Raw genomic sequence first — 20,552 nt, forward strand, 5'->3', positions numbered from 1 at the left:
GATGAAATAATTTTCAGTGAAGTTTCTACAAAATGCAGTACCTAAACGTACTTTATTGCACTCTAATACATTTCCCGAAGTTTCAGCTCGATATTTTACTTAAAAAAAAGTTCTTAGGTTCAAAAAAACATTCAGTGAACTGAAAAACTGTGGTCGGTAATATAGGTATTTAGCTGTGTCACATGCCCTTAAACTAAAGCAATGAATCTTTAAATAAAATATTTATACTTTCAACGAATTCGACGAATTTTGAAATAAAAAATAAACCAATTTTTAATAGATTAGCTCATTTTCAAAGCAAAGAAATGAATTTCTAATATAAATGATGAATCTTCAATAAAAAAACTAATTTTGAATGAAAGAGTTTATTTTTCAACCGAGCAAATTCATTTATAACATAAAAGATGAATTTTTATTTAAAATGATGAATATTTAACTGGAATACTTGAATTACCAATCGGAAAGAAGAATTTTTAAACAATAAAATTAACTTTCAAAGAAAATAATCATTTTCTAGTAAAACAAGTAGATTTTAGATTTAAAAAAGTCGATTTTCTAACCAAAAGTCGGTTTTTTGAAACAAAATATGTGAATTTTGAACTAAATAAATTAGTTTTCGGTTAAAAAAGACAAAAATACATCTTTTATGTTATGAATAAATTTGCTTGGTTGAAAAATAAACTCTTCATCAAAATTAATTTTGTTTTTGAAGATTCATCATTTATATTAAATCTTCATTTCTTTGCTTGAAAATTAGCTATTTTACTGAAAATTTGTTTCTTTTTTTGTAGAAAATAATTTTTTTCAACTTAAAATGGAAATACTATCCTAGCTAAATATTCCATAATTTCAGTAAAAAATGTATTTGCTTGGTTAAGCATTCCTTTTTTTTACTGAAAATGTAATAATTCAACTTTAGGTCTAAAAATGAGCTTTTTTACTTCAAAATTCGTTGACTTCGTTGAAAGATTGTCAATTTCATTTAAACATTCATTGTTTAAGTTTAAAACTATTTTTTTATTTCAAATTTAATGATTCTAGTTGAGGATTTATCATTTTAGTTGAAAATTCATCAGTTTGGTTGAAAATTAATTTCTCTGACTCTGGCGGACAAAATTAGCATTTCAAGGTCAAATTTTTATTGCGTCACAGACTACCATTTATATATTTAATTATTTCAAAAAAGCGCGCCATCAATATCTAATTGGGCTGCTGGTGTAACGCATGCGCAGCGCGACTGAGGAGACACATTGGGAGCACTGCTGCCAACATTTGAATGTATTTTAGGAAAGGTGAGGGATACCTAAGATTTCTATATGTCGAGGGTCATATGCATGTGACGAACCTTTATTTTTATAATAATTTCGAAAAACATTATTTTTCATCATAAGTATATTTGGATATTATTTTTTATTTTTCGAAAGAAATTCAATTGAATAATAAAATAGATAATTTTGCGATTACGAGTTTAGTATTCAATTAAATAGAGTTTGAAAATAAAATATAATAAATAAATAAACTTATTGTGAACAGTCATTTATGTTCAAAGTTTTTGAAAAAATTAAATTTCATCTCATGGGATTGATATTATTGATTGGCCCGCATCGTGCAGACATATTCACAGCTGACGTCACAATTTGAAAATCGGTAAAACCCGACATATGCAATACTATATCCAGTTACCATGTAGAGATGAGTGTTTCAAGGACGTTCTCTTTGGGATTTCCTTTTGTCGGTCTTTCTAATACGCAGCTAGTTTAGTGAACGCGTGGCAGCAGTCAGCGACTGTTCTGCTCTTGGATCTACTGTGAAATCGCACAACTTAAAAGTTAATTTCAAATTGGTAATAATTTCAATACGATATAAGAAAAATAGTCTTCGTTTTAATCTTAGTCTGTGATTTTATTGCTAATGTAATATATCGGTAACAAACTATATTATCCACTCACTTTTACTAACATATTATTACTGATTAATTGGTTGAAGTAGGTAGAAGAGATAAGACCATTAAGGAGCGTCCACACAGTTGTTGTTTTGTGTTGAATTTTTGACCAAAAAAGGTGACTTTGACAAAATAGTTAAAACTTTTAGAAGAAAACTCAATTTTCATCACAGAAAAATAAATTTTCTACTATAAGAAAAATGTTTAACAAAATAGATTGATTTTAAACAGTGCTCCAAAATTCTTGTGGCGCGAATGTTTGATTGTAAAGTAAGTATTAATTATAAGCTTTTCGAAGAATTTGTGCGAGTGTTTACAAACAACACGGTTACATAAAAATTAGGCGTTCTCTTAATATAATAAGCACACTATTTCAATTCTGAAAGCTTTCTTCTGTTATAATGCCTTTTTTGATGCATTTGTATTGAATAATTGATGAAAATTTGCGGGAAACGATTACAAAAACATTGCGATGTCCAATTCCAAAATGAAAACGATAAAAATATTGTTTGTTTTAATTGCGTGATTTATAATGCTGGGACATTTTTACGATAAAATGTTGAAATTCTTAATGAAAAACTAAATTAGGAGTAAGTCCTTATCAATGACGATATCCCGCAACTGTAGGAAATATAACATGGCTTCACTCGCCCAAATTGGGACATTTGATTCGCCCAAATTTTTTGCAATGATTCAAACTTATGAGCCTCAAACTTTAAGAGAATTGCAATTTAAAAAAATTAAGAAATTATAAAATTTACGTAATTAAGACGTAGGTACGATTTTTGATAAATTTATAATGAAAATTAAAAATACCATGTCAAATTACTTACCTCTAGAGAAAATGTATTCGAAAAAACGATTATCAGGAGAAATTTAATTTTTTCCGATGCACCTACTTTACAACTTACGAAACCACACTTGTGCAAATTTGAACCAAGCCCAAATTTCGAAGTGAACCTCACGAACAGTAAGAGGCGAATGCAGCCGGGCCCTACGTGGCATGAATCAGTACCTGATGGACATATTTAAGGTTGGGCAAGACACCTTTATACCTACCGAGTGACAAGGGACACTTATTTGAAAATTTTGCTGGTGCATATTTGCACTAGTGTGGTAACCACTGGTTAAAAAAAAGAATGATCCACCAGTTGAATTTAACGGAAGAAATGTGGATTGGAGGTTGTCCATAAAAGCTTTCCCCCCTTTAATCCCCCCACCCCCAGCACTCACTTCCCTATTATCCAGTTATCAGATTCCTACTTCCCGACACATTTGTTATTTTCTAACTAATTTTCACACGAAGCGCCACATCGAGTTCAAAATTTGGAATGTTAAGAAGTCCTAAGAAAGGTGAGCCTGGTCCTAAATATTTATAATCATAAAAAAAGGTTTTTTTCGTAAATTATTTTTGTTTTCTTTTCTCATAATTATTCAAATTTAGGACCAGATCCACCTTTCTTAGTGCTTCTTATTTATCATCCCAAATTTTCAACTCGCATGGCCTTAAATTAAAAATGTGATTATCTTGTTACAAATTTATCTGTTTTTAGTTGAAAATTTATGTATTTTATTGATATTTCATCTTTTTGTAGAAAATTAATCTTCTTGGTCAAAAAAGGAACTTTTTAGTTAAAATTTCAAGTCTTTCATTGAATGTAAACCTGTTTTTATCTTTTTTAGTTGAAAATCAAATTAATTGGTAGAAATTTCATCTATTTCAGTTAAAAATTCAAGTGATTGACTGTAAATTGATGTATTTTATTAATATTTCATCTTTTCTGTGGAAAATTAATCTTCTTGGTTAAAAATTTTTTTTTTTAATTCATCTTTAGTTTAATAAAGAAATCTTTTCTTCAAAATTTAAATTTAAAAAATCTTTTTACTTTTTGTTGAAAATTGTTCTTTTGTTAAAAAAATTTAACTAGTACAGTTTCGTAGAAAATTAATTTTCTTGGTTAAAAAATCAAATTTTTGCTTAACACTTCAACTCTCTTTTCGTTGAGGATTCAACTATTTCAGTCAAAATTCTCTTATTGAGATTAAAAATTAACTTTCTGGTTGAATATTCTTTTTTAATGGATTATATTTGGACTCTTTTCTAAAAACTTTGAATTTTAGCTTAAAAACTTACCTATTCTGTTGCAAATTTATTTATTTACTTAAGGATTGAACAATTTTGTAAAAAGTTTATCTTTTTTCCGTCAAATTCGACTGGTTACTCATCGTTTAAAAGAAATCTGTTAGCTTAAGCTAAACAAGCTGACGACGCTCATGCAAATGCTCGGCTGATAAAAGTCGCATTTGTCTTGGCGGGAATTTTAAATTTGAATAAAAAATGCCATTTGTGATTTTCTTTTTTATTTTGTTTATTGACCCTTCCAAATGATTGGGGAATTTAAGAGTATCAATGCAATTTGAATGAATAATATTATTTATTCTTACAATAATATACATGGTCTCAGAGAAGAGAAAGTGTAAAAGTGAAAAATAGATTCCGGGAAAAGAGATTCCTTATTTTTTCGTATCAATCCAAAGTAACCCGTGCTACAGGATTTTTGAAATCATCATATGGTCTAAAATAGAGAATTATGGATTTTTCAGGAAAATAGGAAGAAGAACAAAAAGTACCGTGTTTTGAATGGATTTTAAATAAAACTGCTATTTTTCATTTCTGGGGCACTATGGAAATATAATTCAATAAGCAAGGAGTTTGACCAAATATAGTAAAATTAGGGTAATTCGTTTCAGAAAAAGAACAAAATACTTGCATCTTCAAAAAAAAGTATCGAAAGATGTTTTTTAAATTTTAATTAAATTTTCATATAGGGATAGAGAAAATGATGGAACCAGCAAAGAAAATCGTTATAGGCGATAATAGTATATCGAATAATTTACTTGTTCCGACTACAAATAAAGTGGATTGTTCTTACATTAGAGCAGCGTTCGAAATATTAAAATTATTGCAGCAGGTAAGAATTCTACAAATTTAAAAAAGATATAGATTATATCTTCCAAGTGTTTATTTATTTAGATAATTATTTTTCTATCACAATGTATATATATTTAAATAAGTCAGTACCAAAAACTTGTTAATATTCTACCACTCATTAACAAAACGGTTACGTAACTTGTGTGGCCTTAAGGGGATTAGAATGACAAGGGGTTTCACCACATACATAATACGTCTTCGAGGATGCATTTTTTTATATTTTAAACACATAGCCTGAAAGTCATTTTACTCGTGGGAGCGATTTTTTTTATTTTTGAAAAATTGTCTTATTTTTTATTGTAATTGAAAATTCTTTTGCGCTAGTAAAATGCAACGTACCAGCTAACATTTTATGCTGGGTTAAAGTTATCCGTCTCGTTTCAAGTCAAATAAAATCTCCAAATACTGCCTCTTTGTCGCTTATAGTAATATATACTAGAAAAATATAATATGTTACAATTTTTTGAAAAAATATATAATATCCTGTTTTTTGTTTTAAAAATGTCAATTTTAAATCAAACAGTTCAACTTTCGGCCAAAGAGATGACTTTTCAACTAAAAATATGAATGTTCAACAAAAAAATGATTTCTCAAAAAAGTGGTTTAACCAAAATTTTTAAACAAAGTTGTTGAATTCTCGAGAGAAGATTGATTTTTTTAACAATTGCATTTTTACCCAGAAATATAAAATTTCTACTAAACCATATGAATTTTTAAATCAAAAAGACAATCATTCTACAAAAAAATTGAATTTTCATCGAAAAAAGATTTTAGTTTGACTTTTCGACTCTAAAATATGAGTTATCAACAAAAATTAAATTTTCTACGAAATAGTTGAATTTTCAACAAAAAAGGATGACTTTTCAAGAAAATTGTCGAATTTCTAACAAAAAACTTGAATTCTTACCCAGTGGACACAAAATTTGAGAAAAAATTCATTTCTACAAAAAAAAAAAGAATTTTCAACCAAATTGTTGAATTTTCAACTGCAGAAGATCAATCTTGAACAAAACACAACTTTATTATTAATTTTAATAATTATTATTTGACTGAATGAGTGGTTTTAGTCTTAATCATTGAAGTTAAAATTGAAAATTAAAAAATTAAATTTTTGAATAACGACGCAAGCTATAAAAAAAATTAATAGACAAAAGTTGTTTTCCAAAACAGAGTAAAAACGCATCTAAATTTCACATAAATAATGTTTTGATAGGACTTGCAGTTTTTGTTTTAATCGTAAAAAATAACATTACAACTAAAAAATTAACTTTGTTGAAAAACGTCACAAGATACAAACAAAAATTAATAAACAAAAGTTATTCACCCAAAAATGCCCAGTGGGCACAAAATTTGGCGACGTCTTTACGACATCGTTACGACATCTTTACGACATCCTATGTCCATGTCGTTTCGGTGTCTTTGCGATATCGTAGACATCGTCAGATCATACGACTTATTCAAGATACCGTAAAGACACCTTAACGACATAGACATAGGATGTCGTAAAGTTGTCGTAAATATGTCGTAACGATGTCCTAAAGACGTCTCCAAACGTTGTGCCCACTGGGTGATCAACTGATTTGTTAACTTATTCCGGCATACTCATTGCATTTTACAGGCGTAAAAAGAATCCCAATTTTTATTTGAAAAAAACACCGAGAACATTTTTCGAAAAAAATCGCTTCGCTCGCGCGAGTAAAATTGCCTGTAAAATTATCTAGTCTCAATATTACATTAAACAGTGCATCCTCGTAAACGTATTTTTGATGTGGCGAAACCCCAAGTCATTTTAATCCCCTTAAGTACTCGTTCAACTTTTGAATAAATTTCAAACTACGGATACAGGAAATACGAACCAGATTCCAACGAAGTAAGAAAATTACTGCTGTCTATGTTGTTCCAACCAATGATCTAGATGTCTCGACTGCCAATAAATTGGATTTTTCTTACCTTAGAACAACGTCTGGGATATTAAAATTATTACAGCAGGTAAGAATTCTGCAACTTTAAAGCATGTTTAGATAATTTCTTCGAATCTTTAATGAATTTCATAGTTTATACTTTTTTATAATGCACACATATTTAAATGCTTATCTACCAAAAAAGTGAGAATATTAAACTACATAGCCTAAAAAGAAAATCTAACCATTTTTTGTTGAGCACATTATTTTAGGTACAAACTTCAAATACTTTGTTGAAAATTCGTCTTTTTGAGTTGAAATTTCAGCTATCTGATCAAAAATTTGAATTGATCAGAAATTTAATTTTGTTTAAATTGAAAATCTAATTGGTTGATTGCAAATTTAAATCATTAAATAAAAAGTTAACAATATGATTCTATATTATTATTCTAAATTTTTCTTTCTGATTTGGAAACTGAACAAAGTCTTGAATGTTTAACTACTTTTTTAAAACTAGATATTTTTATTTGGTTGTGTACTTGAACTTTGGAAACCCGACTAAACTCGGGAGGTGGTTTTCTGGAGTTTTCCTCTCAACGGACCAAATGTTTAGGCGAATTCGAGTACTTCGAGCAAACTCGTATGTAGCTGCATCGTAACTAAACCTTAGTAACAAATGACCGTATTTGTTAGAAAATAGCCAAATTTTAAACGTTTTATGAAACTTCTTTCAATAATTAATAATTAATAATTCTGGTAAATTGAACAAATAACCTAGAAAAGAGGCATCGCAAAGACAATCTTAGTTAACTTCGTAAACAAATTTGAATAATACCCAACTCCTAATATGTTTATGAAAATTTTTTGGATGATTAATAATTATTATAAATTTACAAAATAACGTGGAAAATGATCATCGAAAGACATTCTTAGTCCATTCCGTAAAGAAATTATGCCTCTTCCTTGAAAAATAGCCAAGCTATAAATATGCTGATGAACATTTTTTAAATAATTGATAGTTGTAGATTTTCAAAGCATTAGAGAAAAAAAATCAGCGAAAAGATACTTTTAGATAATTATGGTAAAAAGTGAAGCCTACTCGTAGAAAGAAAAGGAAACTCTTAATTTTACAATTAAAATTCTTTCAATAATTAATAGTTCTTGAAAATTTACAAAGCAACATAGAAAAGAGTCATCGAATGGACATTCCTAGATGATTTCAAAAATAAATTAACTCGTAGGATAAACGTCAAACTCCTAATTTTTAAAATAAAATTGTTTAAATAACTAATAGTTCTCGTAAATTTGCAAAGCAATATAGAAAAGAGTCACCGGATAGACGTTCTTAGTCGACTCCGTAAACAAATTGACTTATAGAAAAAAAGACAAACTCTTAATTTTTTATTTAAAATTGTGTGAATAATTAGTAGCTCTTGTGAATTTACAATGGAACATAGAAAAAAGTCATCGGACAGACATTATTAGTTTAGTTCGAAAAAAAATTGATTCGCAGGATAAAGGCCAAACTTTAAATTTTTCAAGTACAATTGTTTAAGTAATTCATAGCGTTTGTAAATTTCCAAAGTAAAAACAAAAGAATAAAATTTACATTTTTAGTTAACTTCGTAAACAAATCGACTCGTACAAATAGGTCAAACTCTTAATTTTTTAATTAAAATTGTTTAAATAATCAATAGTTCTTGTGAATTTATAAAGCAATATAGAAAAGAGTCACCGGATAGACATTCTTAATTGACTCCATAGACAAATTGACTTGTAGAAAAAAGGGAAAACTCTTATTTTTAAATTGAAATTGTGCAAATAATTAATAGTTCTTCTAAATTTGAAAAGGAACTTAGAAAAGAGTCATCGTATAGACACTCTAAGTTGACTTCGAAAACAAATTGATTCGTTAGATAAAGGCCAAACTTTAAATTTTTCAAGTAAAATTTTTTTAATAATTAATAGTGTTCAGAAATTTGCAAAGCAAAAACAAAAGAATTAAAAAAGCAAAAGAATAAAAAATAGATATTCTTAGTGAACTCCCTAAACAAATTGACTTGTAGAAAAAAAGGTCAAACTCTTAATTTTTTAATTAAAATTGTTTAAATAATTGAAAATTCTTGTAAATTTGCAAAGCAATATAGAAAATAGTCACCGGATAGACATTCTTAGTCGACTCCGTGAACAAATTAACTTTTAGAAAAAGACCAAACTCTTAATTGTTTAATTAAAATTATTTAAATAACTAAAAGTTCTTGTAAATTTACAGAGCAACGCAGAAAAAAGTCATCGGATAGACATTATTAGTTTAGTTCGTAATCAAATTGATTTTTAAAATAAAGGCCAAACTTTAAATTTTTTAAGTAAAATTGTTTAAATAATTAATAGTTCTTGTAAATTTGCAAAGCAATATAGAAAAGAGTCACCGGACGGACATTCTTAGTCGACCCCATAAACAAGTTGACTTCCTAGTGGGCAAAAAATTTGGCAACGTCTTTACGACATCGGTACGACATCTTTACGACATCCTATGTCCATGTCGTTACAGTATCCTTACGATATCGTAAAGACATCGTCAGATCATACGACATATTTACGATATCATAAAGAAGACTTAATGGCATGGACATAGGATGTCGTAAAGTTGTCGGAAAGTTGTCGTAACGATGTCCTAAAGACGTCGCCAAAATTTTTGCTTACTGGATTGTAGGAAAAAAGGCAAACTCTTAATTTTTCGATTAAAATTGTTTAAATAGTTAATAGTTATATTGCCTGTTTCACTTTTCTACTACTCTATAGGAAGCTGAGACAACCTTTCAACTATAGGAATCAGGGAAGGTATTAGATTTGTGTAAAGTTTTACCCCTACTCCAGTTGTTTTCAAATATCCACGTTTTGAGACCATCAAGTCCGTTAGCCAGCCATTTTGGATAAAAATTCAAAAAGTGAGCGCATTTTAAATATTTTCAAAACCACTTTTTTCAAGATTCAAACTTTGATCAAACTAAAAATTACCAGAGTTATAGCGTTTAACAAAATTCCAAAAAACACACGAGGATGAACATTTTAAGCCAAATAACGCACAATATGAAAGAAAGATAAGAGAATTAAAAAAATGTTAATTTTCGATAGCTTTACAAGATTATGATAAGAACTTGTTGAACTTTTTCGATAAATTAAAAATTCTAATTTGAAAGGGACAAAAAATAATGCAAAATTAAACGTTGTATTTGTCGGTCAAACTGTGTAAGATAGGAACAAAAATGATTAAATAAACATTGTGCGCCTAAAAAATATCTGCAAATTTGTTATTAAAATTTTTTTATAGGGCACGTTTATAGGGCAAGTTAAAAATAAAAAAATAAATTTTTTGCTTAAATGACACAAGATACGAGAGAATTAATACACAAAAGTTGTTTAACCCAAAAAAGACTAAAAATTATTTTTGGATAATTTTTTGATAAAGTGCGTGGTTTTCGATTTAATCGTAAAAAATAACATTTATATTTTCACATTCAAAACATGAAAACTAAAAAAATTATAATTTAAAGTATTAAAAGCAGACTTTTTGAATTGAGGAATCTGATGCGCAACCATTCTTGGAAAATGACAAAAAACAACGTAAAAGTTAGATAGTTTTAAGAGAATATCTTCAAAAATAAATATAATATTTAAAACAATTATTTGAGAAAAATTAAAGGGAATTCAAACGAATTTGATCAAATACCTCCGAATTTAGGGTGAGTTTTAGACTTCAAGATGAATGAAACAAAAACTTTTAAAAAATCTATTAAATAAATAGGAGTGAACTTAGAAGAATTCAAAAGAATTTAGGATAAATTAATTCTCATTCAGGGTAAATTCAAAATGAATTGCAAACAAATTTTTTTAATTTCTTTAAATCTTTGAAGCTCTACACCGTATTCGTAAAGTTTAAATCATAAAAATCGCATTGGAAATGAGCTAATTCAGTTTATAGAAAAACGACGCAAGTTGCAATATGTGATGAGATGTGTTCGTTAAAGCTGAAGGATCTTTAACAAAAGAGAATTCACAATCACCAAATTACTGTTGTCGATGCTTCGACCTTTAGTTTAAAAAGTCTTGCAAAAAGACCGAGCGGGTAACGCGAGGTAAATAAATTATCGAGCGCGAAGCGCGAGAGGTAACATTTGCGCGCCCTACGCGCTCAAACTGGCGAGCCGCGCACGCAGCGCGCGACGAGAATTTCCCCGCGAAGCATGCAGATTTTTGCGTTAAAAATTCACCTTTTTGGCTGAAAACTTAAGAACTCCAGTTTTGGTTGAATTTATATTTTTAGTTAAAAATTCTAATACTTTTTCAGTGCTGAACTCTTTTGTTGAAAATTGGTTTGTTTTTGGTTTGATGCAACTGTTATTAATAAAAAATTGTGATATTTGTGGGTAAAACATCAACTATAACACTTTGCCTTGAAAATTTATCTTTTTCGGTTGGGTTGAATATTTTAAGAATTTGGTTAAAAACTTAAAAATTTGGTTGACTTTTTTTCCAGACTTAATGCTTCTTAGTTGAAAATTCGCCGCATTTTTTATAATTTATCTCTCCAGGCAGAAATATGATCGTCTTCGATTGCAAATGCAACTGTTTGTTTGAAAATTTTAATTTCTTAATTAAAGTGCAATAATTTTATGAAACAGATTTTTTTCCAATGTATCTATTATGTTAAAAATTCGTCCTTTTGAGTTGAAAATGCAAATGTTTGTTAAGAAAACATTTAAGAGGACAAGAAAGAAAAAAAAATATTTTAAAAATGTGTTTGATTTTTTTTCTTGACGAATTTTTTTTCAATTCATATATTTTTCAGAAAATGTATATCTCTGGTTAGAGATTTTATCTTTTTTGATTAACCCTGCAATGGCTTGGTCGCAAATTTAATTAAGAATTTAAATGTTTTGTTGAAAATTACTTCTTTTTAAATTGAAAATGATTCCTTTTGGTTAAAAATGAGACTATTCCATTTTTAGCCTAAAATGTATCTTTTTATGTTGATAATTTAACTACATGGTTTAAAGTTGGACTACTTTGTCGAAATGTAATTGTTTTGGTTGAAGATTTATCATATTAGTAGAAAAATCTTTTTGGTTTCAAATAAAAATATTTTGATGAAAATACATTCTTTTTTTGTTGCAATACAATTGGTATTGATCCTAAAATAAAATATTTTGGTACAAACCTCAACTTTGCTATTCCATTTTGCGCTTAAGATTAATATTTTCTGGTTATGAATTCATTTAATTTATCATAAATTGAACTAAATTGTTCAACATAAATGTTTTTGGTTAGAAATTTCTCTCTTGGATTGAAAATGTAGTTATACTTTTTTGAAACCTCTAAAATTATTCAGGTAAACATGTGTATTATTATTATATTATTCTGGTCTTGGACCACAACAGCCTCTGACGATTGAGTGATCCCGTTGCGTCCCCTTATATAAGCCTTAAGCGTGGCCCCAAAGCCTTCTCCATAGGGAGAGGACCACAACCAAGCTGTTAACTGATATTTAAGACTCACTGATGCAGTGACTGCCTGTGAGTGTTACACGTTTCCCCGCAATCGCAGGGCAGTAACAGAGGATATGAGTAGAAGTCGCATTATCCTTTCCGTAAAGACGACAGAGGGGAGTTTCTTCAAGTCCTATCTTATGTCTGTGATAACGGAGGTTTCCGTGTCCTCTAAACATTTCTGTTAGGACCTTGGCTTCATTCCCCCCAAACTTAAGTAATTCCTTTTCTCGATAAGAGTTTAGCTTCGAGCCCAAGAATGTTTTAGTCTATCTGCAGCCAGAGTCCAAACCCCACTCATTTTGATATTTGTCATTCAGCCAAATGTTAATATCTTCAGTAAATAACCTACTGGAAATGCTTAGAACTGGCTCGTGCCCAGTAAAATTTTCTTTTGCTGATAGCTTTGCTATCCTATGTCATTGTCCTTGATGCTGATGTGTCCAGAGATACAAATGTTTCTTTTATTGATATAATCCTTTGCCTTACAGGCGCACTAAAGCATGGCCATAATCTCAGATTATAGAACTGTGGCGTAGGACCACCTCGCATTTGTGAAGTCCATTCCATTTCTTCTGCGACATACACCGGCTCCAGCGTTCTCCTTGTTCTTGAATCCATCTTAAAATCATTTGTCTCCATCATTGGGCAGGTGTGCCTCACCGTTAACCCATTCCTCTTTCTTGGATAGACTAATTTGGTACTTCTTGTCGAAGAGGTAGCGACGAATGGACATTTTATCTCTGAGCATTCTCAGTGTCGGCCTCCTCGCTATGTCCATTGGTATCCGTACTACTGTCGAGATACTGCTATCGTTTACCATATTTAATTTCTAGGCCGCCTTCGCAATCACGGCCTTAATGGTGAGATGGAGCAGCTCCAAACCTATTAGAGCCCCCGGCTATCGTGGATGTCGACTTCAAGGCACCGGCAATGTCTCTCAGGATCAGACCCCTGTTACTTTCCAGTCGAGACTTCACAGTAGACAATTCGACCCTGCTCCACCAAACTACCGCTGCATAGGTTAGCCTGGGTCTCAGGATCGCTGTGTAGATCCACATAAGTGTCTCCGGTTTCAAGCGGTAGCTATTCCCTATGGCTCTCCTGCAGAGCCATAGGGTCGCACAGTAACCGATTCTGAATTCAAGTGTTGATAACTTATGTGTAGTGTCAATTTTGATCCGATTTGAACCACTCTTTTTTCAAATACTTGTGAATACTTGTATTTTTGAAAAACACAGCGCGAAATTGGTTTCGATTTGTCAGAACGCTGCCTAAACTAAAAAACCAGCCGCAATCATCATAGTCAGTGCCCTAAAAATGCCTGTACTGAGCGCTAATTATAGATAACATCAAAATGACAATGAAATTGTAAAATAAGTAAAAAAAACAGTACCCATATTTTTTGTTTTGCCATTTTGACTTAGTTTCAAAAAATTGTTTAAACAACATATAGCGAAATGAAAAGAACTTTTTTTCAAAAAACTAATAGTACCAATCGATTCTACGGGAAAAATCACGACGAAAATGTATATGACGTTTTTTTGTCAGAGCTCATTATGCTAGTGTAAAATCGATATAAACAATTTCTTCGTACAAAGGCAAATAGAGGAATCATATCCGGCCATGATTTCACGCCACTCAAGTCTACGAAAACTTTATCAATGTATAACAGCATTGAAAATACAATACCTCTGAATTCTATCTGTTACTTTTTTCATTATTAACCGGTGGTTAATACGGGCATTTTTAAGTCACTGTGGGTCGCTACTGGTTTCTTGCACTTGTTTTCAAGTTGCTTATTCCATGACAGCTTCTTAACCAGATAACTCCTAGATATTTGGCTAGTCCTTTGATTTCTAGTTTTTGTCCAGCCAGTTTCAATGTACTCGTGGTTCTTAACTTATACCTTCTGGTGAATGCAACTGCATCCGCCTTACTCAGATTAAATGATAGTCTAGTCTTCTTACACCATGAATCTACTATTCTTAGTGCTTGCTGCATTACTGCGAATAGCGGAGATATCGTTTCCTCTTCTCCTAACTCTGTGAAGCCCGAAAAATGTGCCTTGGTCAGATGAGCCAAGGTATCCTCTTCAGACATTGAGTATCCACCACGGGGCAATTTCAGAGTGCCGAAAATAGCATCCGGATTTCGAGAAAGCAGCTCATCCAATCTAGCCTCCTCTGCTCCTTTCTCGATATCAGTGCAAAAGTTGGTCCAGTTTGCATGCGTTGCCTTATACATTGCACTTCTCTATTTATCCCTCATCGTTGTAAATGAGTACCATAGTTTCTTTGTTTTGCCAGTACTGGCACTTCTGAACCTCTCTCTGGTTTCCCTGCGAAGCTCTTCGAGTTTCACATTCCACCAGTGTGACTCCTCTGTCCTTCGGACACTCAAAGGTCGATAACTACTTTTATAAGTAGATTTGATGGCTTCGGTAAAGATCTCGGCCGCCATCTCCAGGGTATCCACGTCTCTAATTGACCTGGGCACCCTTGAAAGTTTACTTCATAGTTCCAGGGAAAACTGACCCTGGTCCGCTCTTCTTGAATTTCTGGCCGAGTTCCTGAATTAGTAAGATACCTGTGTACCTCGCAGCTATGCCCCTCTGCAAGACTACAGAGGCGCCTTTGCTGTGAAGCAAGTTAATTTCGGTAAAGGTTAGACCGGGAGCAGTCATTTAGGGCTGATCTTGTTTTTCCTGTTCACCGGCAGGCCCCTCCTGTCCCTGGCTGTCTACCTTAAAGTTGACCTATCCAAAGTGGTAGAAGGGCCTGTTGTTGAGGACCGCTGGAGCCCTCATCTGCGACTCAGAATTTTGTACAACTAGAATATGTTTGATTCCTCCAGCTATGTCCTCTTCCTGAGGCCTATCGTGCCTGACAATCCGCCAAGACGCTGTCTTAAGTGAGGGGTTGAATCCACCACAGAGGGGTCTTCCAGTTTACCTGGGAACCACGCCGTAGCCTTGATAATCTTCTGCAGCCACTGAAGTCCACACACTTCAAGAGATGCACCATGCTTTAGCCGCCGAATCAGCTGCCACAATTATAAAGACCCCTTCCCTGTAGAAGGAGGTCTGGATTTTAGGTTACTGATCTGGGGACCCTCTTTCGAGCGCCCTCCAGGTAGCCTCTCTAAAAAGCTCAGATTGCTCTTTAGCGTGCAGCGAGTCCAAGTAGCTCGTATATATCACCACTATCGTCAGGGGGTCAGTCCTCTGAGCTGCTGTCAGTGCAGTCCCCGCCGACTCCCTGTTCGTCGGCTTTTGGACCGCCTTGTGCCTTTTTTACAGGCTAAGCCCCCCCCCCCCCCCCCCCCCCCCCCCCCGGTGTGTAGAGGGTCCCTTCCTTGCTTCTGAGCCACAGTCCTGTTTATCGGTGTTATGGTCGCCGACGTTCCAGGTACCGCAACTGCTCCACCAGCTTGCTGCGCTCGCCTCTTCCGTCTCCTGTTCAGGGAACCGTTGATGCGTTTCTTATTTTAGGGGGACTGATTGGCCGCTCTTGTTTTCATAGCTTTAATCTTATTGACATAGACCGTCAATCCCTTAGCTCCAGGAAGAGCTGAGGGCCCAGCCGCCATCTGAGTTTGGCTTTCCGGAGAGACAGATTGAAACGAAAGCGTTATGTTGAACCCATTAGGACCCAACCCCTTTCCTCTCTCCGAAACCTCCCTTTCTCCTTCTTCTTCAAATTTCGATTTGCGTGATCCATTTCGGTATCCACGTGTAGCAGGGAAATAAAAGATTCGCCCCTGCAGAGCCCCGCATACAAGGGTAAGACTAATTACTCGGGGAGGTCATACAGTGTCCCCGATAGGTTGTTAGGACACCTTCTAACCCCTATGTGGCAAATTGACACGGGCGCGATCACTCTAAACCCATGGCTTCGGGGGGGTGGTCGCATTGAGCGCAAAACTCAATGCCTACCGCGCTTTGTTCGTCAATGCTACGTTTTGCCTGAGATGGGTTGGCTTTCCTTGACAGGGTTTTATTGTTAGGCGGAATACTTATTGTGAATAAAAAGTTACAAATGAATTTTTTTAATTCTTATATTAGCGATTTATAAGTCTAGAATAAGAAATCTGTGACTTTTTGCGATTGAATACATCTAAACTTGTCTTTGGAAAGTTGAAAATCAATAATTTCATGGAATATATTGAAAACTCATTTTTAAACTAAAAGTGTTATAATGCATTGATTTTTAGTATTTTAAGATGTTTTTTAAATTCTTTTTGATCGCAAGAATTCATATATTATTAGAAATTAATGTTTTTAACTGAAATATGACTAATATATTTTTTTTTTGAAAAACATGTAATCTTTTTAATTTGAAAATCCAACTATTAAGTCGATAATCCGTGTTATTTGATGAAAATTTAACGTTTTTGGTTAAAAAGTAATCTATTTTGAAAATGAATTTTTGTGCAGTTTTAATGCCTAATCGGTCAAACGTAGAAATTATGCGAATTGTTTAAACCTTTTAATGGATCAACCGTGGAGCACCAATTTCAATTAAAGTTTTTTAAAAATTTCAGATATACATAGTCTTTATTGCTGCAATAAGCTATTTTTGTAGTTTTTATCCTGCGTATGCTGGAGAATACTGTTATGAAGACGATTCTGATCATAGAACCTGCTTGAATGAAAGAGGTATATTTTTATATAAATCAGCAATATCATTTATATTATTTATTTGCCTACCTGCAATTCACATTCTGATGTGGGCCTATGTACTTCACAAAGTCGAAAAGTGGACCAATTATTCTTGGCAAGTAATTGTAAGTATTACCTTTCATATAATAATAAAATTTTAAAAAAGTGAAGGTTGCTAATAATTTTCTTCCTCTTCTGCAGGAATATACTATCTGTAGTAGTAGTGCTATAATGTGCTTTCTTGCATCGACATTTCCACTTGCTAGGTTGCACAGTGAAATGACAATAGAATCATCTATACTTTCGGTAAGTAAAGCTCTTTTGGGTGTTTTTAAAATTTTTAATTTTTGGGCCCTACGCCCACATTAAAATATTTACATTTTTAGTATATTGAGGTATCCTTTGAGAACCAATTGTTATTATAAAAATACCCTTTGTTTAAAAAAAGTTTATTCTTGATTATTTTATTATTACAGATCTTCATACTTGTTCCTGATTTACTTTTTATGTTTGACATTTGTTTGTTACGCAAGAAACAGAAGATGAATCTTCAATTAAAAGCGAGGAAGTTGCAATCTATATTAACCATCGAGAAAACTTGACTTGAAAGCCAACTATTTTTCTATACTTCCCTTGATGAAATAATTGTCAAAAATGTTTTATTGAAAATCACATATGTAATCTTATATAATCTCTTGTAATATTTTAGTATATTAATATATAAGTTTTGTTAATATTTTTAAATCCTTTCATACCCAATTGCCAACAATCAACGAGACCTGTGTTCTGCACCCGTTTATTAATAACTATTCAGAATGTTTATAATTTCTTCTAGCTTAAGAATTCAATTTGTGAAAATCATTTATTTATTCCGTTTGCGCAAAAGTTTAGTGGAAAAAACATTTATTATTTGTTCATACTTAAGAATATCTTATAACTAAGTGCTATTTACAGTTTTATACACTTTCGAATTACTTAATTGAAATTTATAAAATCTGTGTGAATTCTTGGCTATTGGGTATTATGTCTTTTATTTGCAATAATTCTTTAATATCAATAATCCGCGTTTCAGGACTAGAATTCGTTATTCGCCTCAATAATTTGTTTTAAAAGATTTGTAACTCGTTAAGAGTATCGGCGGCACGGATCCGTGACGAAAAGCCCAAACGACAAAGCGCTGGTCCAATGAGTGTCGCGCTCCGTGAAAAAGGCCCGCAAATCAGAGAGCCAATAGAGGCGTGCTCACACATACATCCATTGCAATAAAGCGAGTCGCTCTCTGATTCGCGAGCCTTTTCACGGAGCGTGACTCTCATTGGACGGGCGCTTTGTCGCTTGGGCTTTTTGTCACGGATCCGGTGACACTACTCCAGGCTGGAGTTGCGTATAGTAATACTGGTTTATTAATCATCTTATATAATATCAATTTCTTCTTAACACTAGGAGCGTCTTTCCTATTTATTAGTCTAAATAATAGACTGTTTATTTTGTAGCCTTTTGTGCAAGCTTCATTGTTAAGATGCATAAATGTAAGTTTATTATCTAACATTGCACCTAGGTATTTAAGACATTTTTCTGAGTTATTTCTACATTATCCAATTCAATGACAAGATCATCTTCATTCTCTTCTGATTTTCTACTAAATACTATGAATTCCGTCTTAATTGCATTTACTTTAATTCTCCACTTGCGATGATATTTCATTAGTTTATTAATATGTCTTTGCAAGTACCAACACTGCTCTCTCATCAGCGAATACAGTAAAGATTCGTTTATTGCAAGGCTTCTGAAATTAATGGGTCCCGTTTATCGCAAAATAAGGAGAAATTTCACTTTGTCCGCTCACTAGCAATGTGAGCTTGCAATTAATTCCACGCGCGCATTTTAGATAACGTCGAAATACGTACTGCAATCTTCAGCTTAAAATCAATCCAGTCCCGCCTTTTGAGCTATTGGTTTACCGAAAGATTTGAAAGTAAAGAGTGGGGGTAGGGTATCACGCGATAAGCGGGTCCCGAATCTGGCAATAGACGAGTCCTGCGATAAATGGGTCCAGCAATAAACGGGTCTTTACTGTATTTCAATTTTCGTATACTGTTAAAAATGTTTGGAATTCTACAACACTTCTACAAGACTTCTGCAAATACAAGCGAAAGGTAAAATTGCAAACATGGTATTGGAATGACGATATTGCAATACATGTATTGTAAGTGTTGTAAATCGTAAAGTCATCGTTCAGCATTCCAATACATGTATTAGATCGTTTCTAAGTCGAAAATTGTGCACAAGCAAATCACAGACTTAATGGAATTCAAAGGATTTATGGTATTTCCCAGAATCAAGGAATTTGCGGAATTTATGGAATTCCTTAAATTTATGGCATTCATGACATTCGCGGTATTCGCGGAATTCATGGAAATGAAGGAATTAAAGAAATTGGTTAAATTTGCGAAATTCATGGAATTCACGGCATTCAGGGAATTTACAACTTTCGCGGAAATCACAGAATTTATAAAATTGAAGGAATTCGCGGAATTTATGGAGACTACGGAATTGATCAATTTAAGCAATTCATAGAATTCAAGTAATTCGTCGAATTCAAGGAATTCGTTGAAAAGTAGAACCTCAAGAAATCAAGGAGATCATGAAATGAACCTTTCTTCCACGAGCGTTTTTATTTATTCAAAACTACGAGAGAAAACAAAGTTTTTCACTAATTTTCTCGGTCTTGCGATCAATTTTAGATACAAAGTAATAGTAGAGAAATCGAGATTCAAAACAATTTCCCAAAATTCTCAAAAGAGTTCACATTTTAGCAATTAGAAATGCTGTAAACCAGCTAACAAATTGGTGTGACGTAAGCAACAAGTGAATGAATATAAGAGCAAAGAAATTTGTAGTTATGGATGGACAAAATTGGCTAAATCAATTCCAAATGAAAAGCGCGCTAAATACATTGTCAGTTCAAATTAATCGATGATGTTATTATAATATTGATTCACGTTAAGAATTTCTGTTTTTACATTGATAAATACTTTTTTTGTATTTATTTATGAAAATTGATTCCAGAATTTTTCTTCTATAAGAGTTATTTTCCTTATTAAGAATTTTAATATCCATGGTAAGCTGTAGAGATTTTTCTATACTATTGAATATATTGACTAGTTCTTGGATTTTATCGGTAGGAACAATAGTGAAAATATCATCTATATGGCACTTAAAAAGGAGTTGTTTAAAGCTTAATTTGTATAAGGCTCTATTTTCAACATATTCTAAAACAAGGTTAGATGCAATAGGTGATAAGGGTGAACCGATCAGACAACCAGAAATTTGTTTCAAGATAATAAAATCCAAGAACTAGTCAATATATTCAATAGTATAGAAGAATCTCTACAGTTTACTGTGGAAATTGAAAAAAATAATACTCTTAATTTTTTAGATTTGTCTCATCACCAATACTGAAAATGGAAGTTTAATGACTAATTGGTTTAAAAAACCATCATGGTCA

General features: G+C 32.3%; 1 protein-coding gene across 5 annotated transcripts in view; it reads left to right on the forward strand.

The window, feature by feature from the left end:
* Window positions 1–17,775, forward strand: part of LOC117181551 — a 79,657-nt gene extending 61,882 nt beyond the window's left edge. For 2 of the 5 annotated variants that reach the window (XM_033374368.1, XM_033374369.1), the window contains exons 5-8: window positions 6,780–6,923; window positions 16,927–17,169; window positions 17,246–17,350; window positions 17,521–17,775. In XM_033374368.1, the coding sequence (XP_033230259.1) occupies window positions 6,780–6,923; window positions 16,927–17,169; window positions 17,246–17,350; window positions 17,521–17,646 (618 nt within the window). In that variant the 3' untranslated portion in view covers window positions 17,647–17,775. Of the gene's footprint in view, window positions 1–1,713; window positions 1,844–1,986; window positions 2,213–4,546; window positions 4,680–4,771; window positions 4,915–6,779; window positions 6,924–16,926; window positions 17,170–17,245; window positions 17,351–17,520 lie in introns of those variants that run through there. The other 3 variants (XM_033374371.1, XM_033374370.1, XM_033374372.1) reach the window with 3 other exon arrangements.
* Window positions 17,776–20,552: the final 2,777 nt, after the last annotated feature.

Source organism: Belonocnema kinseyi, chromosome 10 (assembly GCF_010883055.1).
Source record: "Belonocnema kinseyi isolate 2016_QV_RU_SX_M_011 chromosome 10, B_treatae_v1, whole genome shotgun sequence".
In the NCBI taxonomy this organism is placed as follows: Eukaryota; Metazoa; Arthropoda; class Insecta; order Hymenoptera; family Cynipidae; genus Belonocnema; species Belonocnema kinseyi.